The sequence below is a fragment of the Balaenoptera acutorostrata genome, chromosome 2, assembly GCF_949987535.1.
Source record: "Balaenoptera acutorostrata chromosome 2, mBalAcu1.1, whole genome shotgun sequence".
Lineage (NCBI taxonomy): Eukaryota > Metazoa > Chordata > Mammalia > Artiodactyla > Balaenopteridae > Balaenoptera > Balaenoptera acutorostrata.
The window spans coordinates 14,926,732-14,950,967 of NC_080065.1; the positions used below are offsets into that span (position 1 = coordinate 14,926,732).

The 24,236-nt window shown below is 42.0% G+C and overlaps 1 protein-coding gene across 6 annotated transcripts in view; it reads right to left on the bottom strand.

The window, feature by feature from the left end:
• Nucleotides 1–24,236, bottom strand: part of DNAH5 (dynein axonemal heavy chain 5) — a 312,149-nt gene that overhangs the window by 197,479 nt on the left and 90,434 nt on the right. For 4 of the 6 annotated variants that reach the window (XM_057539910.1, XM_057539909.1, XM_057539911.1 and 1 more), the window contains exons 2-4: nt 6,912–7,046; nt 3,909–3,993; nt 1,149–1,309 (exon numbers count right to left, since the gene is read on the bottom strand). In XM_057539910.1, the coding sequence (XP_057395893.1) occupies nt 1,149–1,309; nt 3,909–3,945 (198 nt within the window). In that variant the 5' untranslated portion in view covers nt 3,946–3,993; nt 6,912–7,046. The remainder of the gene's footprint in view (nt 1–1,148; nt 1,310–3,908; nt 3,994–6,911; nt 7,047–24,236) is intronic. The other 2 variants (XM_057539912.1, XM_057539913.1) reach the window with 2 other exon arrangements.

The window sequence follows — 24,236 nt, forward strand, 5'->3', positions numbered from 1 at the left end:
TGTTTGTATATTGTCTCTCGATCCAGTAAATTATTATTTTGACACCTAGTTAAGACATAAGCTTTATACTCTTCTAAATTGCAATCATCAAAATAAAAGCATGGGGACTCCCCTGGTGGCACAGTGGTTAAGAATCTGCCTGCCAATGCAGGGGACATGGGTTCGATCCCTTGGTCCAGGAAGATCTCACATGCCGCGGAGCAAATAAGCCTGTGCACCACAACTATTGAGCCCACGAGCCACAACTACTGAAGCCTGCATGCCTAGAGCCCGTGCTCCGCAATAAGAGAAGCCACCGCAATGAGAAGTCCGCGCACCGCAGCAAAGAGTAGCCCCCGCTCGCCGCAACTAGAGAAAGCCCGTGCGCAGCAATGAAGACCCAACGCAGCCTAAATAAATAAATAAATAATTTTTTAAAAAGATTTTAAAATAAATAAATAAATAAAAATAAAAGCATGAAATAAGTAGACTACCAGATGTTTACCAGTTTATTTGCTCCAAGCAGATAATGCACCCACTGAAGGCAGGGGAGACTTGTACAGATGCATTTTATTTTGCAAAAAAAAATAAAGTTATACAGAAGACCCTTGAGTAATGCTGGGGTTACGGGCTCCCACCCTGGCAAGCAGTTGGAAAATCTGGGTGTAACATATAGCCGGCCCTCCATATCCGCAGTCTCTTATCCCTGGTTTTGCATCCTCAGATTCAACCATGGACCATATAGTACTGTAGTATTTACTACTGAAAAAAATCCATGTATAAATGGACCCACACAATTCAAACCTGTGTTGTTCAAGGGTGTATCCGCTGTAATAAATCTTATTTTAAATGTATGAAATATGCCATTAAGTAAATGATGTAGAGGAATTCTTTTTAAAAGGAAAGACCTCACTGTTTTACACACACTCACAGATACACACAATGTTATATCAATTTTTGTTAATAAATTGAATATTAAGTCCTCTTACTCAACAGATTTTAAGGAATTGTCCTCTTAATTGCTTGCTTTAAGTGCTTTTAAAATATTTCTTTGAAAGTAGTTTTAAATACTTAATGAATACGATGGTTGTTTCCATGGGAAGGGCTATTTTGGTAGAATTTACGTGATTTTGGGTAATTTGGGATAAAGGATTGCTGTTGCCTCTTACCTGATGAATGTTCTCAGGGGTGATGGCTCGGGAAGGGTTGGTCCTGATGAAGAACACACAAACCCCAGTAAGAGCAACATCATTTCCCTCCGTCACAAACACCTTAGGTTTTTTAATCTTTCCAGAAATAGGATTTATTCCTCCTGGAGAGCCAAGTTGCCCTACAAATGCAGAAGAATTTTAGTTTTACAAATACTATTTCCATGTGGTCGCCTCTTAGAATGAAGTTTCCTTGTTAAAATATTGATATGTTGACTCAGCCACGTGCCCTAGAAGCTCCACCTCTTGGACAACCTCTAGCCTGAGGCCTAAAGGGATCTAAAAGGATCTTCTTTATCATGGTGATCATTTTACGATGGGCAAAAATATCAAATCCCTGCACTGTACACCTGAAACTAATCTAATATTGTAAGTCAATTATACATCAATAAAATAAATAAATAATAAAAAGTAAATAAAAGGATCTGCTTGATTGCAGACCACAGGTTCATTTCAAAACTGTTGCCCCAGGAAAAAACAGGAATGGAAGAAACCGGAGTAAGAGAGTTTGGTCCGGAGCAGATTCTTGCTGGAGCTATAAAAGTCATCATTCATGGGAGAATGGGTGCGGAAGGAGACAGCATCTATTGGCGTGTGTCCTGTGTCAGGCCCTCTGCTTGGTACCGTGTCTACATTATTAAAACTTCCTGCAACCCTGAGAGCAGCTGTGACCCGCTCCAAGTCACACACCAACAGAGCCGACATCAAAAACCTGTTCTGACTACAGAATTCCAGGACCTCCAGCTCCTGCTGTCCTGGTCCAGCTGGCCCTTCAGTATCGCTAGAGTCAGGAGGCTGCAGCAGAGGTAGGACAGCACAGTGACGGGTGACGTGGGCTCTGCAGTCAGTCTCCCGGGGTTTCCATCTCGGGCTGAGCTTCCGAGCCACGTGACCTGGAGCGAGTTACTTAATCTTTCTGTGCCTCAGTCTTCTCATGTGAGCAAGGCCCAGAGAATGCCAGGCCACTCAGCTCACGACAGGTGCCAGTCAAGTAAAAACTTTGCCGCTACCTCTTAGCTCTAATCTCTGCCCTGCTTCAAGCCTGACTCAGTCAGAAACTGTGGTTAACATGATTGGGCAAAAGGGGTGGAAGGAGAAGTTGAGGGAGAAAAGAAGACCCATATGCTCCTCTACCACTGCAAATATTGACCTTCAGAGGCCCCTGCTGCAAGGGTGTTGGGGGATGGAAGGAAGGGGGAGGGCCAAGAGTAGAGAAGATTTAACTTTAGATCAACTAGTTTTGATGAACTGGATATTTTTAGTTTCTGAATTGAGACTGTGTTTGTAATTGGAAACAACCATGGGCACTTTTCTTATCTAAGAATATCCAGAAAAGTTCATGGGGTTGTCTGGATTTCAATTCAAGGTCAGAAAAAAAGCTACTCCTACCGAAAAGGTTTAAAGGGAGAGTGGGAAACAGAAACAAGCTTGCATTTATGTTTACATCCCATGAACCTTTCTTACTCAATGTAAGATTGACACACAAAGGCCAGCTTCACCCAGCGGATAGTTCATGGGTGAACTTATTCACCTGAGCTGATGTTTTGCAATCTGGGATATAATTTAAAATTTTTGTCTTCTGATTTTTTCACTCAAAATGTAATGCCCTTTCTGACCACAGAACATAAAACGGATAATTTTGGGAAAATGCCAGGCACTTATGCATGCATAATTTCCTCAGTTTTTAAACAAAAACCATGGTCATACTGTATGCCAAGAGCGATAACTATTTTCCTTTTCTTCCAAAAGGTCATAAAGGGATTGACCCTATATATGATTTTTTTTTTTTATAAATTTATTTATTTATTTATTTATTTATTTTTGGCTATGTTGGGTCTTCGTTTCTGTGCAAGGGCCTTCTCCAGTTGTGGCAAGCGGGGGCCACTCCTCATCGCGGTGCGCGGGCCTCTCACTATCGCGGCCTCTCTTGTTGCGGAGCACAGGCCTCAGACGCGCAGGCTCAGTAGTTGTGGCTTACGGGCCTAGTTGCTCCGCGGCATGTGGGATCTTCCCAGACCAGGGCTCGAACCCGTGTCCCCTGCATTGGCAGGCAGATTCTCAACCACTGCGCCACCAGGGAAGCCCCCTATATATGATTTTAATATAATCATAATATATTTGTTTATGTCCCTAGTTTGACTTTAAAATTGCATTAATTCACATAAAAGTAGAATGGGATATGCCAGTTGAATCCACATAAAGATTTGCAAGTTTTTCTTAAGTGAAAATGGCTAAACTTGTCGTTCAATATTATTCCTTTGAATCACAGTCAGTAGAAAATGAACATGACATGATATTTAACTAAAAAACTACTGTTATTGGCAACAATTCCTAAGTTAAAAAGAAACAGAAAAGAAGCAGATGCCCAAAAGCAGTCCTAGAACATAACTGCACAGAATGAGCTAACATGTAAGGAAGGGAAGTCTCAAAATGTAAATTATTTTATTATTCTCCAGTTGCCAGCACAGCCTGCAAAGGAAAACAAAAGATCCCAAACAAAGTTAGAATAACCAGGCTACATACCCACCACCATTTGTCCTTTGCTTGGGGTGAAAACAGAACCTGTTGCACTGGGCTTCACCCCCCATACCTCACCAGACCCCACCTGTCCCACCCCCCAAGGTAAAAGTGGTCGGTGCTCCCAGTGGCCTCCTGCTTCATGCCATACTTGGATCAATCTCACAACACATTTCTGGGTTATGTCACATCAAATTTAAATACCTGTTTCCGCTACCTCCACATCCTGATAGTAAAACATGAGGTGACGAAGACCTCCACCAGCAAAAAGCTGATCGATTCTTTCAATCTGGGGAAAAGGAAAGGCAAAGTAACGACTGAATCAGAAACCACGTTTAAATCAGCAGTTACTATCATCTTTCTTATCTGCATAGGACTTCAGCAAACCATATAGAAAGGATCATATCTTTTTAACATAAAACCAGGAAAGACTAAATATCTTCCCATAGTAAAGACTAAATTCACAGAAGTGCTTTGATTAATCATAAAAATATCTGCAGCATACACACATTTGAAAAAGACTGTCTCTCCATATTGGCTGATTTCCTAAAGTGCTGAGCCGTTTAAGGCAGATATAAATATTGATGAGTGTTTAATTTTTCACCCATTTGCAGATCAGAAAGAGAGAACAAACCTTTCCAAACCCGGTCTAATACACTATAGATACGTAACATTCAATTCCGATAACTGCAGAAAGCCGCCATGATGAGAACACGTATGATTACGGAATACTCCATCCTATAGCGACTCAGTCCTCCCCAGGAGGTTCGCTGTACATCTAGAGGTCTGCCAGCTGGCCTGCTACCAATGGGAGCACTCCTTTAAAACAGTCAATAGCACAATTTTGAATTCAAATGGGAAGAGAAATGATAAAATCTACATACCCATGGGGATGGCTACTGTCAATAAACCAAAAAATAACAAATGTTGGTGAAGATGCGGCGAGATTGAAACCCTGTGCACTGTCAGTGGGAATGTGAAATGGTACAGCTGCTGTGGAAAACAGTGTGGCATTTCCCCGAAAATTAAAAACAGAATTATTATATGATCCCGCAATTCTACTCCTAGGTATATACCCAAAAGAATTGAAAGCAGGGTCTTGAAGAGATATTTGCACACCCACGTTCACAGCAGCATTATTCACAGTAGCCAAAAGGTGGAAGCAGCCCAACTGCTCATTGACAGATGAATAAATAAATAAAATGTGGTATGTACATATGATGGAATAGTATTCAGCCTCAAAAGGAGAGAAATTCTGACACATGCTATCACATGGATGAACCCTGAGGATATCTTGCTAAGTGAAGTAAACCAGCCACAAAAAGACGAGTAGTGTATGATTCCACTTATATGATGCATCTAAAGTAGTCAAGTTCACAGAGACAGAAAGTAGAATGGTGGTTGCCAGAGGCTGGGAGAGGGGAGGATGGGGAGTTGTTTAAAGAATATAGGTTCAGTTTTGCAAGATGCAAAGAGTTTTGTAGATTGGTTGCACAGATGAATGTACTTAACACTACTGAACTGTACACTTAAATGATTAAGATGATAAATCTTATGTGTATTTTACCACAATTTAAAATAAAAATTTTCAACAGAAAAAATATAGCCTGAAAATTCAAGTGTGAAAAAAAAGCCCCCTTCAGTTTCTACCATGTTATAGATAAAACCATCATTCGTAAGTAAAAGCAAGTCGCCCTGCTTTCTTTGCTTACATTTCCTTGACTGAGGATGCCATGGGGATGAAGAGGATGCACTCACTGAGATTAAATTTCAAGCCAAGAATGTGACGGGGGAGCTACTTCCATCAAGGCCAATCTTAAAACTCCCTCCCCACCCTCCCCTCACCCTCAGGCTCAGTAAGCCTGAGACAGGATGTTGTCTTTAAGCCTCCGGGGGTCCTGACATTCCTGGGTCTTGAATATTGCATAGAGTGTGACTTGGGATTCCTACAGTTCAGAGCTTTTATTCAGTTATTCCACCTGCATTATCCCAAATCCAGATGTCTCTCCAAGCCTGGATCAGCCGTGTGAACTTGTCTCCTATGCCTCCATTTGGGGGGAATAATTTTATCTACTTCCTGGTATTACGAAGATTAAATGGGATAATAGATAAAAATCAGAACAGAGACTGACATATGGTAAATATTCAATAAATGTTAGCTATGAGAAGGAGGAGAGAAAGGAAAAAAAGGACATTTCCTCAACTCCTAATTGATTCATTCTGTAGTTTAACTATTTTAGTGTTATCCACCCTGAATTGGTCCACTGACCCCAAGGAACCCTACCCAAGTGGCACTGCAGGAAGGGATAAAGCCAGGAGAGGGCTAGAGGCGGCTCGCACAGGCTTGGGACAGCCAACTGACCGCAACTCTTCCCAACTCAGTGTTTAGTAACATCGTGTTGGTAGTTTGGAATCAGCCATGGTGGGAATATTTATACCACAGAATCAGGAAATGCTCAAACTAGTGCCTTCCTCCTTCCCCTTGCCCAAAGCTGGTTGTCAAACATTTACAAGCCTATCACTAAAAAGTATTATCAACAATGTGACATCCCTGTCAACAAAAAGGGCTTCCTTCCTTTCTCCTCTTTATTTCTTTTTTAATGCCTAAAAAGTTTAAAAAAAAAAACAACTTCAGGAAACATCACAGCTCCTGGTATGCCTTCCTCCCTGCCCAGGAAACTGTATCTTCCCATATTTTGGTCTTCCCCACCAACTAAATCACGCCCCAGGCTTTGGAGGGATATCAGGGCAGAAGATGGAAGTCAGGTCAGGAACAAAAGAAACCAGATTCAGCTGCCAAATCAAAGTCAAAGCCAGAAACGTAAGGCACAGTTCAATCTCCCAGGCTAGAACAGGATAAACTCAAAAAAAAAAAAAAAACCCAAGATAAATCAGCAGCTGAGACAAGATTCTGTTCTCTAACCTCAGGTTCCAAAACGGTGCCTGAGCCCAGCTTCACCGGATGTAGAGAGACACAGACATCACTGTCAGAATCTCGGAACTCAAATGTCAATTCTAAGTACCCCATTCAACATGGAGAGCTGGAGAGCCCAAGCTCATTCTGCCACCACCCACACCAAGCCAGAACAGGGTCCTGAGCATGTTGAAACAGACACACTTCCCTAAGGCCCAGCACAGACCCTGCCATAGGACGACATCAGCTGTGCCCTCCATAATCAAGTCAGTGAGAACTCTAATGCATCGCACCTGATTCCCCTCAAGAATGGCATCCTCCACTTCAGTTTTGTTGAGGTCCACGCAGGCAGCTACAATCGCAGATAAGTAGTCATGTCTCCCATCCAGACGAGCCCGCTTGGCTTCCTTCTCTTCCTTCAATCTTTGCTACAAGAAGGGAAGAAAAATGTTATGTGGCAACTGCTGTTCTCAAATGGATTCATTTTGTAATCATTTCATACTACTGTTGCTTTTTCAACTCTTGGGTATTCAGATAACAGACAGCTTAATGGTACCAGTTTTTATGTACTATCTTCTGTTTTTAGAAATAATGTTATTTCTATTATGAAAATAAGATGTGCTCATTGTTTTGAAATTACATAACACAGATAAGCCAAAAGTAGAAATAAAAATCATCTGCCAACCAGACAGTATTACCGTTAACATTTTGTTCCAAATCTTTACAGACTTAATTTTACGCATATATAAGCATTCAACAGACACACACCAAAATCAAAAAGATCTCCACTTTTGTAAACATTTCCTAGGCTGCTAAATTAATACTTATTCTTGTACGCTATCTCTTATGTTTCTTGTTTGTCTACAGGTTCATATCTGGTTTTGAAATTAATTTCTGAATACCATTGCTTACTTTTTACCTGTTGACTGTTAATTACAATAACAAAGCAAGTTCACTGTAACCAACATTGGCAGTTTGAAGCATATCTTTCCATATGTGCTCTGTTCATACAAACATATGCAAACACATATACACATTTCTATTTATATATAGTGTAAAATTTTTTCATGCATTTTTCCCTTAATAATACATCACAGACTTCTTTTTAGTTTAGTACAGACCATTCCAACTCCTGTAATAGCTGCAAAATATTCAACAATATGGATGTACCATAATCAACCATTTTACCATTGGTGGATATTCAACTTCCAGTTCATTTTTTGAATCAAGTGCATTATCTTTAATGCTGACCAGTAGCTCCTGCTAGGTAGCCCCCCTGGATCCTTTCTTGTATTCAACAGTCATTAAACCTCAAATATGTACAAGCACTCTAGAGGTAAACACTACCCAGTGACCTCAAAAAAACTCATAGCCTGGTTGGCAGAATGTAAGCAGAAAATGTAAATATGAGAGGATGGCATCATGGTTGCTACAGGGGCATCAGATTTATGCAGGGGCATTAATGGGTCTTCAGAGAAGGAGTTGAAGGGAGGATTCCCCCTCTAGCCCAGGGCTGAGGAGGGGTGGAGGTACAGGAAAAGTTTCAGGAAGAGGTGGCTTGAGCTCGAGTTGAAGGAGAGTTGGCCACACTCCCTGGGATAGAGGCATTTCTGCACATGCAGAGGCCAAAAGACATAAGAAAGCTTAGCAAGTCTGGAAACCACAAGGCAGCCAGGATGGCTGAACTGAAAATAACTAGAAAAGCATAATAGGAGGGACTTCCCTAGTGGTCCAGTGATTAAGACTCTATGCTTCCACTGCAGGGGACACAGGTTCGATCCCTGGTTGGGGAACTAAGATCCCACATGCCGTGCAGCGAGGCCAAAAAAAAAAAGAAAAAGGCATAATAGGAAATGAGAAAAAAAGTCAGACCATAAAATATCTTATGGGCCATGTTAGAAAGTATAAATATTATCTGAAGTCCATGGAGAGTCACTGATGAGTTTCAAATCAGGAAAGATGTTTAGCTGTCTGTGCTGCATCAAAACATCAGTCATTCTGAAAGCAGTGTAAAAAGTGGGTTGGAGGGACTTCCCTGGTGGCGCAGTGGATAAGAATCTGCCTGCCAATGCAGGGGACATGGGTTCGAACACTGGTCTGGGAAGATCCCACATGCCGCGGAGCAACTAGGCCCGTGCGCCACAACTACTGAGCCTGCGCTCTAGAGCCCGCAAGCCACAACTACTGAGCTCACGTGCCGCAACTACTGAAGCCCACACACCTAGAGCCCATGCTCCGCAACAAGAGAAGCCACAGCAAGGAGAAGCCCGCACACTGCAATGAAGAGTAACCCCCGCTCGCCGCAACTAGAGAAAGCCCACGTGCAGCAACGAAGACCCAACGCAGCCAAAAATAAATAAAATTAAATCTTAAAAAAAAAAAAAGTGGATTGGAGTGATGCAAGCCTGAAGACAGGAAGGCCAGGCAGGTGGATCGTGGCTGCATTTCCCAGAGCCTGGGACAGTCAGACCATTGGGAATGTCGATCTGGAGCCCAAGGGGAAATTGCATTGCAGAGACAGATACAGATACTGGTTCTCAATACAGCACAATAGACATTATGGGCCAGATCTTTCCTGTAGTTGTGTTTACAAGATGACTGCAGCACCCTCACAGCTCTTCTGCAATGTGGTTGTACCACTAACCTATCAAGAAATGGACTCTATATCCCCTCCTCTTGGATCTGGCTGGCCCTGTGACCAGTTTTCACCAAAAGGATGTGGGAAGAAGTGAGACTGTTAAAACTTTCTAGGCTAGTCCTTAAGAGACCTTTGGCTTCTGCCTTTGCACTTGGGAATGCTCCCTCAGAACCCAGCCACCAATCTATGAGAAGTCCAAACCCATGGAGAGACCACACGGAGAAAAGCCAAGGCATTCTGGCTGACAGCCCAGAAGATCTCCTAGCTGATACCCCAGCACCAACTTTCAAACTGTCTTGGACATTCCAACCTAGTCAAGCCAACAGATGACTGCAACCCAGCCAATGCCACATGAAACAGAAGAACCATCCAGCTGAGCCCAGCCACCCACAGAATCAAGAGAGATAATAGATCATTGTTAAGAAATAATAGATAATTGATAACAGATAGTTAAGCCATTACTTCTCTTACGGTTTGTTATGCAGCAGTAGGTAACAGAGTAATCCTTGTTAGAATAATTCCATTGGTTGGACAGAAAGCAAATGGATTCAGACTTGAGAAAAGAATGATTGGTAAAAGAGAAATCATTCATGGAATGAATATCTCCACTTTTTTTTTTTTTTGGCCATGCCACATGGCATGTGGGATCTTAGTTACTGGACTAGGGATCGAACCTGCACCGCCTGCATTCGAAGCATGGAGTCTTAACCACTGGACCGCCAGGGAAGTCCTATACATGAAACCTATATAATGTTATAAAGCAATGTTACCTCAATAAAAATAAATTTTAAAAAATAATACAGGTACTGAATATAAACTATTCCTTCCAGAAACTTGACTATAAAGGAAAGAAATGTGGTTACTAGTAGAAAGAGGGGAAGTTAGAGTCAAAGGAGAAGTTTTTAAGATACAAAAGGCTTAAGAAAAAGTAAAGAGGAAAAAGTTGGGGATTTCTGAGTGATTGAAAGGCAATCGCAAGACATGTGCGATTTATGTTCTTTTTTCCAAAACTGAAGGGAGACAAATTAGTTGGGCTTGGGGGTGGGGATGCAGGGCAAGGTTAAGGTTTAAAAAAAATAAACAATCTACCTATTTTTTGGCCATTTCCCTAAAAAAAGAACACAGGGGTCTTGACACAAAGTATACATTCCATAAACATCAAAAAGAAGTAAATTTAAATCTCTTTTCAACCGTGGCTAAAACCAGGAAAATGTCCTGTTCTTTGTTTTCCACACTCTCAGGCAGGGAGGAATAAAGGCTTTTCTCAGAGTGATCTTTCTGGGTTTGTACTAAATGTCTTCAGCAGCTTGAAGACATGGTGGGCAGCCAGGGGAGCCAGCGATCCAGCAACAAATCAACCAGATGGCAACTGCTGGGCAGCCAAAAAGACATTAAAAAGCTATAGAACCAGGGACTTCCCTGGTGGTCCAGTTGTTAAGACTCTGTGCTCCCAATGCAGGGGCTCCGGGTTCGATTCCTGGTCAGGGAATGAGACCCCGCATGCCACAACTGAGACCCAGCACAGCCAAATAGATAAATATTAAAAAAAAAAAAAAAAAAAAAAAAAGACTAGAGAACTACAAAAGTCAGGATGTAAACCAACTGAAGGCTTCCAAAGAATACAGAAACTTCTATAACATTCTGCCATGGCAACACATTATTCTACGACCTGATTTAACAGGATTCCAAAGGAAAAAACTATACATTCTAGTGGAGGAAAGGAGAGATTGGCCTCTAAAACAGAACACTAATTATTCTGTTTTTACTTAAATATCACAGATGAAAACAACTTCCAAAGCAATTTTACATATAAAAGCAAATTATCAATGCATTTTTAAAGAAAATGTTTTCAAAGCTATAGTTAAAAGCACATTAAGCACTGAATATGTTCTTACATAAACTATCTATCTCCTGATAAGTAATATGAAGTCAACCCCAGTGCCATGTAGATGAAACAGCGCAATGTTTATCAATGTCAACTTTCATTGCCTTATACCAAGGTATGCTGGTACAATGAGGAACTTTTATTTTACTACCACAAAAAGTCAATAATGTCAAATAAATATTTGGTGACGGGATCAGCGCATTGTCACTCCCTAAACTTAAACTTGCAGCTTTCTGGCTGCCAGGGAACCGCAACAACAAGCACTCAGATGACTAGCTGGAGGTGGCTTGTCCCGTCGCCTCTGAAGCATCCAGGACACTTGGAGAGGGAGGGCAGAGTGGGATGACAAAGGTGAGAGGCGAACCATGGAATTCTTTTTTTTTTTTTATTTTTAAGAATTACGTTAAAATTGGGCTTCCCTGGTGGCGCAGTGGTTAAGAATCCGCCTGCCAATGCAGGGGACACGGGTTCGAGCCCTGGTCCGGGAGGATCCCACATGCCACAGAACAACTAGGCCCGTGAGCCACAACTACTGAGCCTGTACTCTAGAGCCCGCGAACTACAGCTACTGAGCCCACGTGCCACAACTACTGAAGCCCGCGTGCCTGGAGCCCGTGCTCCGCAACAAGAGAAGCCACCGCAACGAGGAGTAGCCCCTGCTCGCCGCAAATGGAGAAAGCCCACGCACAGTAACGAAGACCCAATGCAGCCAAAGATAAATAAATATTTTTTTTAAAAAAGAATTACATTAAAATTGTTTTGCGTTGTATGCACAAGCACCAACTGATGGGAGTGGGGAGGGTGGCCAGAAACCTATTCAGTGTCCAAGGAAATCTAGAACAGTATTTAACACATTTCTGTAACTTGGTAACAAGGAATGTTACTACCACCTTGGGATGAAAGAGGGACTAATGTGCTACCTCCCAAGAAACAAGTGGTGCTTTCAAGACGGGGCAACTTCATGTACACAAATGAGCCCTGGTGCCAGGGTGGGGTCCAGACCCAGGGCTGCCACTAATTGTAAGACTTTGCATCTGTCATTTAACCATTCCAGGCTTCAGGTTCTGCAACTCCAAAATCAAAATGTTGGACTATGCGACAGCTAAGCTCTGTTTCTTCTCTGGCATTCGGGCTGCTTCTCATTGGTTCAAAAGTTAAGACAGACAAGAGACTTCAGGGGTTTTTTTGGTTTTTTGTTTGTTTTGGTTCTTGGGATCTTTTGATTGGATCGGGAGGTGTCTGGGGTGAAACTTGAGATTTTAAAATGTGAATCCCAACAAAGACCCAATGCCATGTGCTTTCATAATAAAGCTCTGTGACTTTTTCACATGACAAACCCATCCTTCCAATTTTTTTTAATACACTAACCTTTGCCTTTAACTCTGTAGAACCAAAGCCCAGGTCTACATGTTCATGTACGTAAACTGTGCATGAACCACACACATTTCATTTTGGCTCCAGGTTAAAATCCCCAACTCCAACAGAGAACTTACCCTTGTCTGTAAAATGGGGATAAAAGTCCAAACTCGAAGGTATTTGCAAAGATTAAATTGGGTGTGGTTTGGGGACAATACTAAGGCAATCCTCGCATGAATTAAAACGGCATGAGGGAGACTTTGACCCTGGACATCAAAATTCAGGTGACAAAACTTCTTAATCATGAGTTTTTAGTTGTACAAATGCTTTTTTTTTTTTTTTAAGTATTTCACTTTTATTTATTTATTTATTTATTTATTTTGGCTGTGTTGGGTCTTCGTTTCTGTGCGAGGGCTTTCTCTATTTGAGGCAAGTGGGGGCCACTCTTCATCGCGGTGCGCGGGCCTCTCACTATCGCGGCCTCACTTGTTGCGGAGCACAGGCTCCAGACGCGCAAGCTCAGTAATTGTGGCTCACGGGTCTAGTTGCTCCGCGGCATGTGGGATCTTCCCAGACCAGGGCTCGAACCCGTGTCCCCTGCATTGGCAGGCGGATTCTCAACCACTGCGCCACCAGAGAAGCCCTGTACAAATGCTTAAACTCCCTCCACCATTAGACAGCCCCGTCCTGTTGGCGGCATTGTTTCAGATCCAGGCCCACCCCACTCATGTCACTGGCAACGAGAAATGGATGGAGGATGGAGCTGTCGGGTCTAAGAAACCCTTTGTTGGCTAAGCAAGGACACCCTTGTCCCCAACCCTCCTGAAGATGTCAGGGTACATTTTGCTCTCTTTGCCCCGGTTGCATTGCTAGCTATGGATCAGCAAGTCATCATTTGCTTACTGTGCTTAGGTTTAATTGTCACAAAAGCCCTAGGAAGCAGACATTATTATTTCCACACAAGGAAATCAGGACTATAGACCACAAACAACTTTCCCAAGAGCGCACTGCTAAGTAAGTGGCGGGGCTGGGCTTCAAGCCCTGGCATGTCTGCAGGGCCAGGCCAAGACATGGGGTGTCCCAGGCAACTAAGAATTTTGCATCCATTCAAACTGATAGCCCACAAACATTCTCCAAATTCCACTCGTTATCTAGAGCACTCTTGGGAGGAGACCCCATATACACTGCATGGGTTATAGAAGGATTTGTGTACTCCACAAAGTTAACTGACACCACTTTCTGAATTACACTGGTAATATTTTAGTGCCCGGATGGACTGGTGCCCAGCCGGCTTCCAGCTGGCATGCTCTATGTCCAGCTCCCCTGCCACACTACTGTGTCTCAGCAGATGGTAACTCCCCACCCCATCCTCGCCTCCTGAAGTGCCTAGGACTCAGGCTCCCTGCCTGGGTGGGCAGCCAGTAGGCTGGGCTCCCTGCTTCCCCCAACCCATTACTGGACAATTTCACTTTTATCTATATCATACTATTCACACCATGTCTTCATATGACGCTTTTGCACAGCAAAGAGAGTGAGGCAAGGGATAGGTTCTACAGCCAAAAAATATGCATATATTTCTTTGTTGAAAAAAAAAAGTTTTTCTAGGCGATATGATTAGCCTAGTTGCAGATCTGAATTCAAGAAAGAGATCTGTTTTAATGTGAGTCTGTTGCATATTTTTGAGGGAATTTATTTCCATTTTTTTATTTGGGTGTTTTGTTCTCTCATGTGTATGTGTGCTTATAGCAATGTAACAAACATAGCAGGGGAGAGTATAACAGAGATTTAAATCCCCACTGGAGATCATTGTAAATAATGTGGAGTCTACAAATTACAACTGAAACTCCTTATCTTAAATCACCGAAGTAAATACCTCTGAGACAGATTTCACTTTGGCTCTCAGTATCAATCTCAAGGCCAGAGATAATTAATCACCTGATGAAACAGTGCCAAAGAGACCAAGGACATGCGTTTGATCATCTTAAGCCAGTTAGCTTCACTTTATTCCATTTTCCCCAGCTGTGGATGAATCAGGGCAAACCCATGAGCAGAGGGAAAATTACTCCAAGTGTAGGCCTAGCTAAAATGCCTGGTTATCGGTAAAAGATGCCTTTCTTTTTCTTTTTTTAAGAGAGATATCCAAATGGCCCAGGCTAGTTTAACTCACTTGTCTGATATATATATAACCTGATCCTTCTTGCCTCCTGAGAGGTAAAATAAAATAAATATCACCTGAATCTCATCATTCCTACAAGAGTATCAGCTCCACAGGGAGGGATATTTTCTATTTTGATGTTTGCAATATCTCCAGAGCCCAGAACAGTGCCTGGCACTTAGTAAAACCTCAACTGATATCTAATCCAGGGATGATTAACCAAGTTTATCATTTACAAGTCACTCTCAAGTAATTAAGGGCTGGTGCAAATTATTCTAGCTCCGTGTGAGTCCATGATTGCAGGCGCAGAATTCAGTCAACAAGCTCCTGGGTCTTCCATGCTGTTATGACTTCAGCATAAACCACCGCACGGAATTCCACCATTAGTATGGATTATGGCTCTCCCTCAATTCACAGCAAATATAACTAACCTCACTTAGCCTCCATACCATTTAAATGTGCTGAATTACGGAAACTGAGGGAAGCAGTTCTCCTACTCATTCCTACAAATCAAAGAGCCCTCTCTGCAAAGTTAACCCAATTTCCACGTCTTCAAACCAAGAAAAGCCTCCCTTTTTGGCTTCCAGCATTTTCCCTTTAACCCACAGGGCCCCGTTTCCTCTCTGGGAGAGGCTCCTCTGTGATGCTTCCTGGACCACCAAACCTGCTCGTTAATTGGCTGGAAGAACCACAGTTTAGCAACTCTCAACTCCTAACTGTACTTTTCGCGTCTTAACTTGCCTTGCGTTTCATTTCTCCAGGTGAAGGGCCACAGCTGCAGAGGAAGCACCAACACCTCCTTCCCACACGAACGGCACTTGAGCAAAGTGGTGCCTGGAAGGGAAGACACTCCACGCCGGCTAATCCACTCACAGCAGGTGCTACAGTGAAGCCCTCTTTTATTTAACAAGAGCGCCCTCCCCTTCGCTCGCAAAGAGCTAGCACTTAAACGGAGAGGGCTCCGTCAATTTCCTTTTGTGCTGAAAGTAAGCTCTGGAACTTTGTGTATGTCTGCTGGAGTTTTCAGGGCCCCTAAATCTCCCCATTTACCAACTCCCTTATCGGTCATTCTTTCCAAGCAAATAAAAGATCCCTCTTTACCTTTCACTATATGTGGATTTTTCACCCAGGCAGACCCAAAACCTGCTAAAGGGGTATCCCATTCACCACAACCTTCTCTCCCCCCGATATTACATTATCCAAACTCTAACTTAGAGCCCATTTTCTACACCCCAAATTTCTGGACCTGATCAAGACTTAGTGTGGGCCTTCACATGGCCATATATTCTATCTTCCCCCAATCCTACACTGGTTTTACTCTAAAACCAGGAGTAAATTCTTGTAGAATTCCAAGAGTCCCCTCTGGCAGCAGGGGCCATATAATTCAAGTGGTTTTCGCTCATCTGCTAAAAAGTACGTATATATAATGTCATCATTCACATTATATATGGCACGGGGGTGAAATTCCAAAACCTCCCTTGTTTATCACAATGAACCAGAGTGATTACAGCGGATGCTCATCAGAATCACCTGGGAACTTTAAAATGCTGATTCCTTTGCCGCCCAAGAAACTCTGACCCCTCTTGCCCGGCACGGGGACCTGGCATTGGTGTTTCTCAAAAGTTCCCCTGGCGATGATAGTGGCAGCCCAGCCTGAGAATGCCGCTCCAACGCAAAGCATTTTATGACTTGATCATGATTGACCAGTGCTACCACGTCCTCCCTTGAAGTAGGAACTCAATAAAGTCCAAGGGCATAAATCTGGGATCCCTGCCACTCTAGACCTTTTTTGTTTCTTGTTACTAGAGTTGTGCAAAAATTGACAGGAAGGGCAAGTTTCAGCTCAACCCCACGAGGCCCGGAAGCGCTCTTCCCCACTGTACCGTGAAGCACAGCACCCAGCACAAGGCAGGCGTTCAACAGATACTAGTGGAATGGACGCGTATGCACCTAGAGTCACATCCTCCCGGGGTCTGGCTACGGTGTAAGTACGAGGTGGCCCCATGGGGCACTGACTCCTTCAGGTTCAGAAGCCCTCACCTGGGCACTAAAAAGCAGCACCTGTCCCCTCCCCACAGCTACATCTTAGAGCCATTCACCTCCCAGCGCTCCAGGGAAGCTGTTTTCACCTGTGCGTGTGACATGTGTTCAAAGGACCAAACATGTCTGGGCCTGATTAAGAGGATTCTGAAACCGGTTTAGCTATTTTGCCAAAGAATAACAACACTGACATCCTTTCAGCTTTCAAAACATATCTGAGAGCAAAGGTGCTTTCCTTGTCTTGGCTTCGACTGTGCACCCGCAGGGCAACAACGGCCCCTCCCTGGGGAGTTTCTCAGTAGGGGAAGGAGCTGCCCTCTCTCCCCCGCCAGTCTCTAGCCCCCCTGCGAGAATCACTGTTTAGAGAAACCTAGCAATCTGAAATTCAAGGAGCAACAGTATTCTCTAGCATCAGTACATCAGTGGAAACATGAACGATATACATTCCAGCAGCAGGGAGAAAACTTGTCTCCATTTCAAAACTAGCTTTGCAATGAGGTGAATTTAGGTCAAGAGGACTGTCATAAATCTTTCAAGTGTTTTTTTCCTCAAGTTCAACAAAGTCAACCAGCAAAATTATATATTTCAGTTTAATTTTAGGGAAAGAAAGAAAAACAAAATCCCTAAGTCTGGAATTCATGTCCATTGTATGCTTGGAAGTTGGTACTGAGCATTCTTCATCAAAGAGAAAAGCAAAAAAGAAGGCAGACATCATATCTGAGCCATATTTTTGTACATAAGTGAGTCAATATATACAGAATTATTTCAAGCTTTCTCATTGAAAAGCATTTGTGTTTATTATACAGCAAAAAGGATATATGGCTTGACTTTTCTAAACCCAGAGCTTATGGTTTATTTGGATGTGTATTCTGAATACAGTCAATTATTATATTACAGTAACCTAATTATAATATGGCATCATTACAGTAATATTTCCAGACTAAGGTTAAATATAGAGAGATTTACAGTTTGTATGTTAAGTGGTTTTGGATTCTTTCTCATTGATTATTTTAGATGACAAAGTTATAATTTAATAAATTGTCAAATCAATGCACTAAACAAAAAAATGTGTAATTATTTACATAATACACTGCAGCAGTATTAAGGTAATTCTGTTAACATCATACATCAGGGGGGTGAACAGAACCAGCATCCTAAATATATAGAAACTTCCAAAAAACATACTCCCAGAAGGTCATTCGTGCCAAAAGAGAATCTAATTCATTAATTATACTTGAGATTTTATCAGCAATTTTAATTTTTTAGACTTGGTACTGAAGCATGGAAAAGTGAAATGAAGAATTGGAAACACATTCAGACATGTGAAAAGTTTAATTCACTCAATTGATTGCACAAGCATAAACTAAGGTGTGTTTAGTACCAGATTCTGTGTTACCAGAAGGCTACTTAAAAATGAAGGAAGCATCATCCTTGTCCTCCAGGGACTCACAAGTAGACAAATGTCATTTCACTAGGTGACGTGACGTGATGTGACGTCACGTGATGTGATGTGATGTGACGAGGGCTCTAGCCGCCAGAGGAGCAAAGCGCTGAGAGGGCCTAGGGAAGGGAGCCCCTGCCGCCTCCTCAAAGTGTCAGGGAGGCTTCTCAGAGGAGGCGACACTTGCATTCGGTCTTAAAGAATAAGTGTTTGCAGCCAAACAAGTTTAAGGGCTTGGCTGGAAGATGTTGACCTTGGGAAGGATGCGTCAGAATGGTGGGGCGAGGGGAAGTGGAGGGTGGCTGGTGGCAGAGTGCTTAGGAAAGGCAGAGACAGCATTCCTGTGTCTTGTGGTGGAAAAGCAGGCTGCAAGAGTGGCCAGGATCATCTGGCTGCCGGGGACGCATAAAAGATACAGCGATCAAGCCCTGAGGAAGCATGCCTCAATGTTCAGAACAGAGGTCTGGAGAACCCTCCATTTTCTTCTGACATTAATCAGCCGTGGAAGAGGCTCCAAACATCTCTTTACGCACCTGCGTAATCAAAAGCTGCTGATGAGTCCTAGGCTAGGGAAGCTCATTCTTCAATGTGACTCCAAAGGCACATCCTTGCACCTCATGATCTGTGACCACATTTCTGGGCCTTTAGAAGGCGGGGAGGGGTGTCATTTCAAAGGGCTTAGAAAACTTGCAGCCTAGAATCTGCCTTAATTATCTCTCATCACCAACAAAAGCTTACAGGTCGGGGAGAATGCAGTCACCAAAGCACTGTGAATGGGTTTTTTTCCAGCAGGCAAGCATCATCTCAAAAGCTGAAGCCTGTATTTCTACAAGTAGTTCTAGTGTATGTGGCAATGTGCAGAGAAGCCTAAAGATGCACTCCCCTTCTTTTTTAATTTGAAATATCAACATATAGCCTTATGGGCTACCCAAAAATTAGTAGACAAACTGTTTCTCACAAATTCATCTGAATATGACTTTGAACTTTTTTAAGGTATTTTTGCACACAGGTGCAAGAGATGATGATCTAAGACACACGTGCAAGCTTACAAACAGCAACTCCTTACCGTTAAAACACAGGTGACGCTCTGCTTCCAGAACTGTCTCCTACCGATCCTAAACATCACAGCAATCTGTTCAGCTTCTGGACTCTTCCAGAATGATCTTCTAACTCCTGGGAGCCCTACTCATCATCCAACAGGCTTTCAAATGAAAAGTCCCTTGGAGGACCAGAAGTTCACGTTTACATGTCTAATTTGAAGGTATTAGTCACCATATACACGGAATAAAAATTAAAAGCCCATCTATACTCTCCTTGTTTTCCTTCTACAGTCCCTCCCCTTTGCCCTCTCCTCTGTTCCAAAGCCTTGTGTTGTTAGGGTAATACTGTTTACCTGCTATACAGTTTAACTGTGCCTCTCATTCATGTTTATCAACCAATCAAAGCATTTGAACTGCTGGGTTGCAACACAACCTCTGATGTTCATTTAATTCTATACACTGCCCAACAGTAAACTTGGAGTCCACAGAGATATTTGAATCATTTCTTTGAACAGTGAGTAACTTTAAACCGTATCAAAATAGAAAGCAGAGAAGCCACAGCTCTGAATAAGTTGTACGAGAAATTCAGTCTGTCTTTGTCTAAACGGCTGTGTGGTTAACTACCAGCATTGTGACTGTGACCATCAGATAGGCTGCTTGTAACCCAAAAGAGCCATTTTCTCCCCATAAAGAACAAGCAGCCTATTTCATAGGCAAATAGAAAATGATGTCCATAAATTACTTGCGCTCACACCGTTGTACCTACAAATAAACCAAGGTAATTTATTCTTTGTGACTAAACATCTTGATCATCCTTACTGTAAAGATATGATGGGAAATCATAGGCAATGTGATTTGAGAGATCTAGTCTGTGTGATTCATCTCATCAAGATGAATAAAAGGCAGGACAGTTAAGGTTGGGCATGTTGAATCCAGGATTTAGTCCTTGAAGTTCAAGTTTCAGGAACTCAAATCCAATCAGGTCATCCAAGGATAAAACAGGAAATAGGGAACCCATCCCACCAATATCCTGCTAATTAACCTCACAAGAGACTGATTTGAAAGCCAGGATGCTAATCTGGTATTGACACCTACCACTAATTTGGATGCTAATTTGGCACCTGAACTTGGGAAATTCACCTGCTCAACAGCCAATATTAGGGCGTGGCCTCCATATGTAGAGTTAACAAAGAGCATTTAGACTAAATATTGTTTGGTAAACAAAGCGCTAGAGCACAGGAAGTTAGAGTTTGTTTATGGAATGCTCTTTAAATCAGCCTCTGGGTATTAGTAAGCAGCTGTTTTCTGTTCTAATGATGAATGAAGACAGTATGTAGAAGTAGTCATTCTCCTCTGTGCGGTGTTGAAAGGTCACCAGCAAATCGCAGAATTTTCTCATCCTCCTTGCTCAGCATCTAAGTGTCAGTCCCAAGAATCCTGTGTCAACACATGACCTCAGGACAGAGGTCACAATTCATTACATCATCCATTCTCTTTCATTAGTTACACTGAAATTGGAGCTTCCCTAATGGTACTTTAGGCACCATCCTCATTTCATCAGCAGCCCATTTACAACGTTCTCTCTTGGGAAGAGTTACTTTCTGGGAAGACTTCCACAGATGGCTGATGGCATTCATTCTGTGTTTGTCAGGCGTCACCATGGCTCTCTCTCGAGGCTTTGCAGTAAACTGCAAAGTCTTCAACCTCTGTGGCTGAATTTCAGCCTCAAAGTGGGCAAGGCAGAGGCAGTAGGTATCTTAAGGAATCCCCTTGAGTAAAGGAAGCTCACTGAGAATTGTCATTCAGCAGCACAAACAAAGCAAAGCACAAGCCTGAATGTGCATCTGATCACCTGCCCTTAATTGCCAGCCTGCAATAAAATTGGTTTCTGGTCATTGAAGAAGAGTGAGACGCTCAGAGGGAGACCCAAGAGGGTTTTCCCATGAGTAGTTTCCACCAGGCAACAGCTTCAGAGGGCAACACTCCTCCTACAGGAACTTTTAAACTGAGGAGACCTCCAGCCATATCTTTGTGGACGATGCACTGTTTCAGGCTGAGACTATTGGCCATTCCCAAATCTTAAGTCAGACATAATGAGAGAACAAGAGCGGACAATGGGCCTCATGCAGGCAGGAGACTTCATCCAGAAATTCAAGTACCTTCAGGCAAAGTTTAAAGTTTCACTTTCATTCATTCACTCATTCATTCACTCAACAAATGTGAGTACCTTTTATGGGGCCAGGCACTGTACTACATACTAAGCTAACCGAAACACACACTTAGTCAAGCACTAAAAAATATTAATTGTAAGATGTATAATTACTTTATAGAATACTCAAAGAGAAAAAATAAAATGCTGTCAATTACACTTAAATACAACCTCAATTTTAAGCTGCATTCTGAATTCACAGATGTTAAAATGTGAAAAATGGACATCTCAGAACCAATGAAAAGCCAACGTTCCTGTCTTCACTGGGGGAAGATATAAAATAAATAAATATAAATGCATACATAATTATAAATAAAATATGATTACAAATTGTGGATAGTGCCATAAAGAAAGAAAATTTGGGGCAAGCTTCACTTGGATCTGTGTTTTGAATTATTGCCATTTTATGCTTACATTCCAAAGTGTGAAATTTCCTGAACTCATTCCTAAATTACGAAGAGTTACCTACTTTGGGGCTTGCAGCCCTGTATGTACAACCTATACCATGTGGTATAATAAAAAATTGCAAGCACTGGGGTCAGACACACCTGGATTTAAATCCCAGCTCTGTCCTCTTTTAGCTACATGACATCAGAGCTTTTGTTTCCTAAATGGTACATTAGAAATAAACCCACCTGCCTAACAGACTTGTGATGATTTAAATATATGTAAAACTCCTGGATCCTCACATGCACATAATACATGAAAAATATGACTATATTTTTTATTTGCAGAACAGTTATGACTACAATTAGTGACAATACCAATGTAGAGTACAAACTCCCAAGGAATTTAACCTAACCCAATCTAGAGCTATCTGGAAATTTTGCTCTTGATTTCCCAATATGTCCTAAGAGAAAGAGTAGATCCAGGTTTTATTGGTTACCATCTACACATTTTTCATAGGTTTCTACTTCTAAATGTCCTACCAACGCCCAGCAGAATTAAACACATTCATCAGTTTGATGGCCTTGTAAACAATGATACAGGGGCAGCATATAAAAATGGTAAATGAGTTCAGTGGGATGAGAAATTACCATATTTCATCCATTCTGAGTTGCACATTTTTTTGCACCTTTTACCATATTGAAATTGGGTGCACCTGCTATGCACCCTTATAACTGTTGGTCAACAGCAATCATGACATAGTTGTCATTGCCAGAGTTTGCATAGACTCAGTGGCACTCCAGACAGCATGACAAGGCCACTGCAGCACCTCAATATCACAGTCAACAAACTACTGAAGATCCATTTGAGAGAGGAATGTGTGTCCTGGTTGTTTTCTGAAAATCTTCCACTGACACCTTCTGGGAAGATCAAGAAAACACCAGCATCACAACTTACAGAATGAATGACAGTAGACGGAAAGAAAATCCCAGGAGAGTCAAACCCTGAATGTGAAGAAGTTTTAGAAATTTCTTAACCTATTCATTGCACCTATTTTTGTATGGATGCATGAGGGTGACATACAATTTTTTTAAATCTATGTTTAATTAAGTCTGAAAGAGCTTTTTTCGATTAAAATAAAGTTCTAAGAAAGCAGTGCATCCTAGATTAACCGACAGTTGTTTTTCTTAGTGGTAAAGGAAACAGTGGTGTGTCTTTTATCTGATAATGGCTTAGATCAGATGAAATAGTTTTATGATATCTAATGATCAAAGAAAACTTCTTGGAGAAGGTAGGATTTAAGTCAAGCTCTGAACAACAGTAAGATTCAAATAGGAAGAGGTAGGGCATAACATATGGGGAAAATATCACCAGCAAAGCACAGAGGTTGGAGTTCAAAAGAAAGCCTTTCTTGTGCTGCAGTTATGAGGAAACATGAGTGATTCATCTCTGAAAGGTATGCGGAGGCTGAACTGCCTTTGCTGGCATTAGGGGGTCATTGAAGAATAAGCTGATGAAAGTCTTGATTAGGAAGACTATGCTGAAGGATGGGAGTAAAGAAAGACAGAAGTCAGAATCCTAGGCCCGAGGAAATAAAGGATTTGACAGAGGGGCGGAGGGGTCACCCAAGCCACTCAAAAACAAACAAGTAAATAAAAAAAGGCAAGTCCTCTTATCCCATCCACCATTTTGCCACCCCTGAGCTACTCCTATATAGAAATCCTGGTTGAAGGAGTGGGAAGGAACAGAGAAATGGAACTTGACAGTTGGTAATGGGGGAAGTAGACACATTTGTCCAAGGTGATTCCATTTTATCAAGCTTGGTAAAGTGAAGAATCATAATAACCCAACAGGAATGGGGGAATTTAGAGAAAGCGTGCACGTTGAAGACAAGATGACTAAAGAAATGGAAATAAAGCTCTGGTTCTTTGCTCTTCCTATTGGTCTTTTCATCTTGAGAACGTGAAGGTCAGTATATGAAAGACCAAAAACAACCAGCACCTTTTTCTTTATTTCTAAATTCATAATAGAAAGGAAAAACTCATAATTAAAAGAGAATACAAGAGCCAATCATATACGAATTCAATAATTATTTGAGCTGCTTCCTCTCAAAAAAAATTTTTGAAAGCTTAAATTAAGTGGTGTGGTTAGTTGGTTTTGCCACCATTTCCATGAGTTGAAATTGCGCAGCAAAAGCAAAAAAAGATACGTAAGTTTTCTGAAAGCCTCATCTGCCAAAATTCAAGAGAGGAAAGAAGAAACACAGGTGAAATCCCAGAGGATGATACAGAAAGCTGATGCATTTAGAGTAAAGCGTACACTAAACAGAACATCCAAGTTGTGCAGGTATACAATGAAGGAAGAGAGATGCTCGATGCTAAAAGCACATCCCAGATGTTATTTTGTATAGTACCTTTCAAGCAGAAAGTGTACGAATTAGGAATTTTTGGCACTGGGAGCGGGGTAT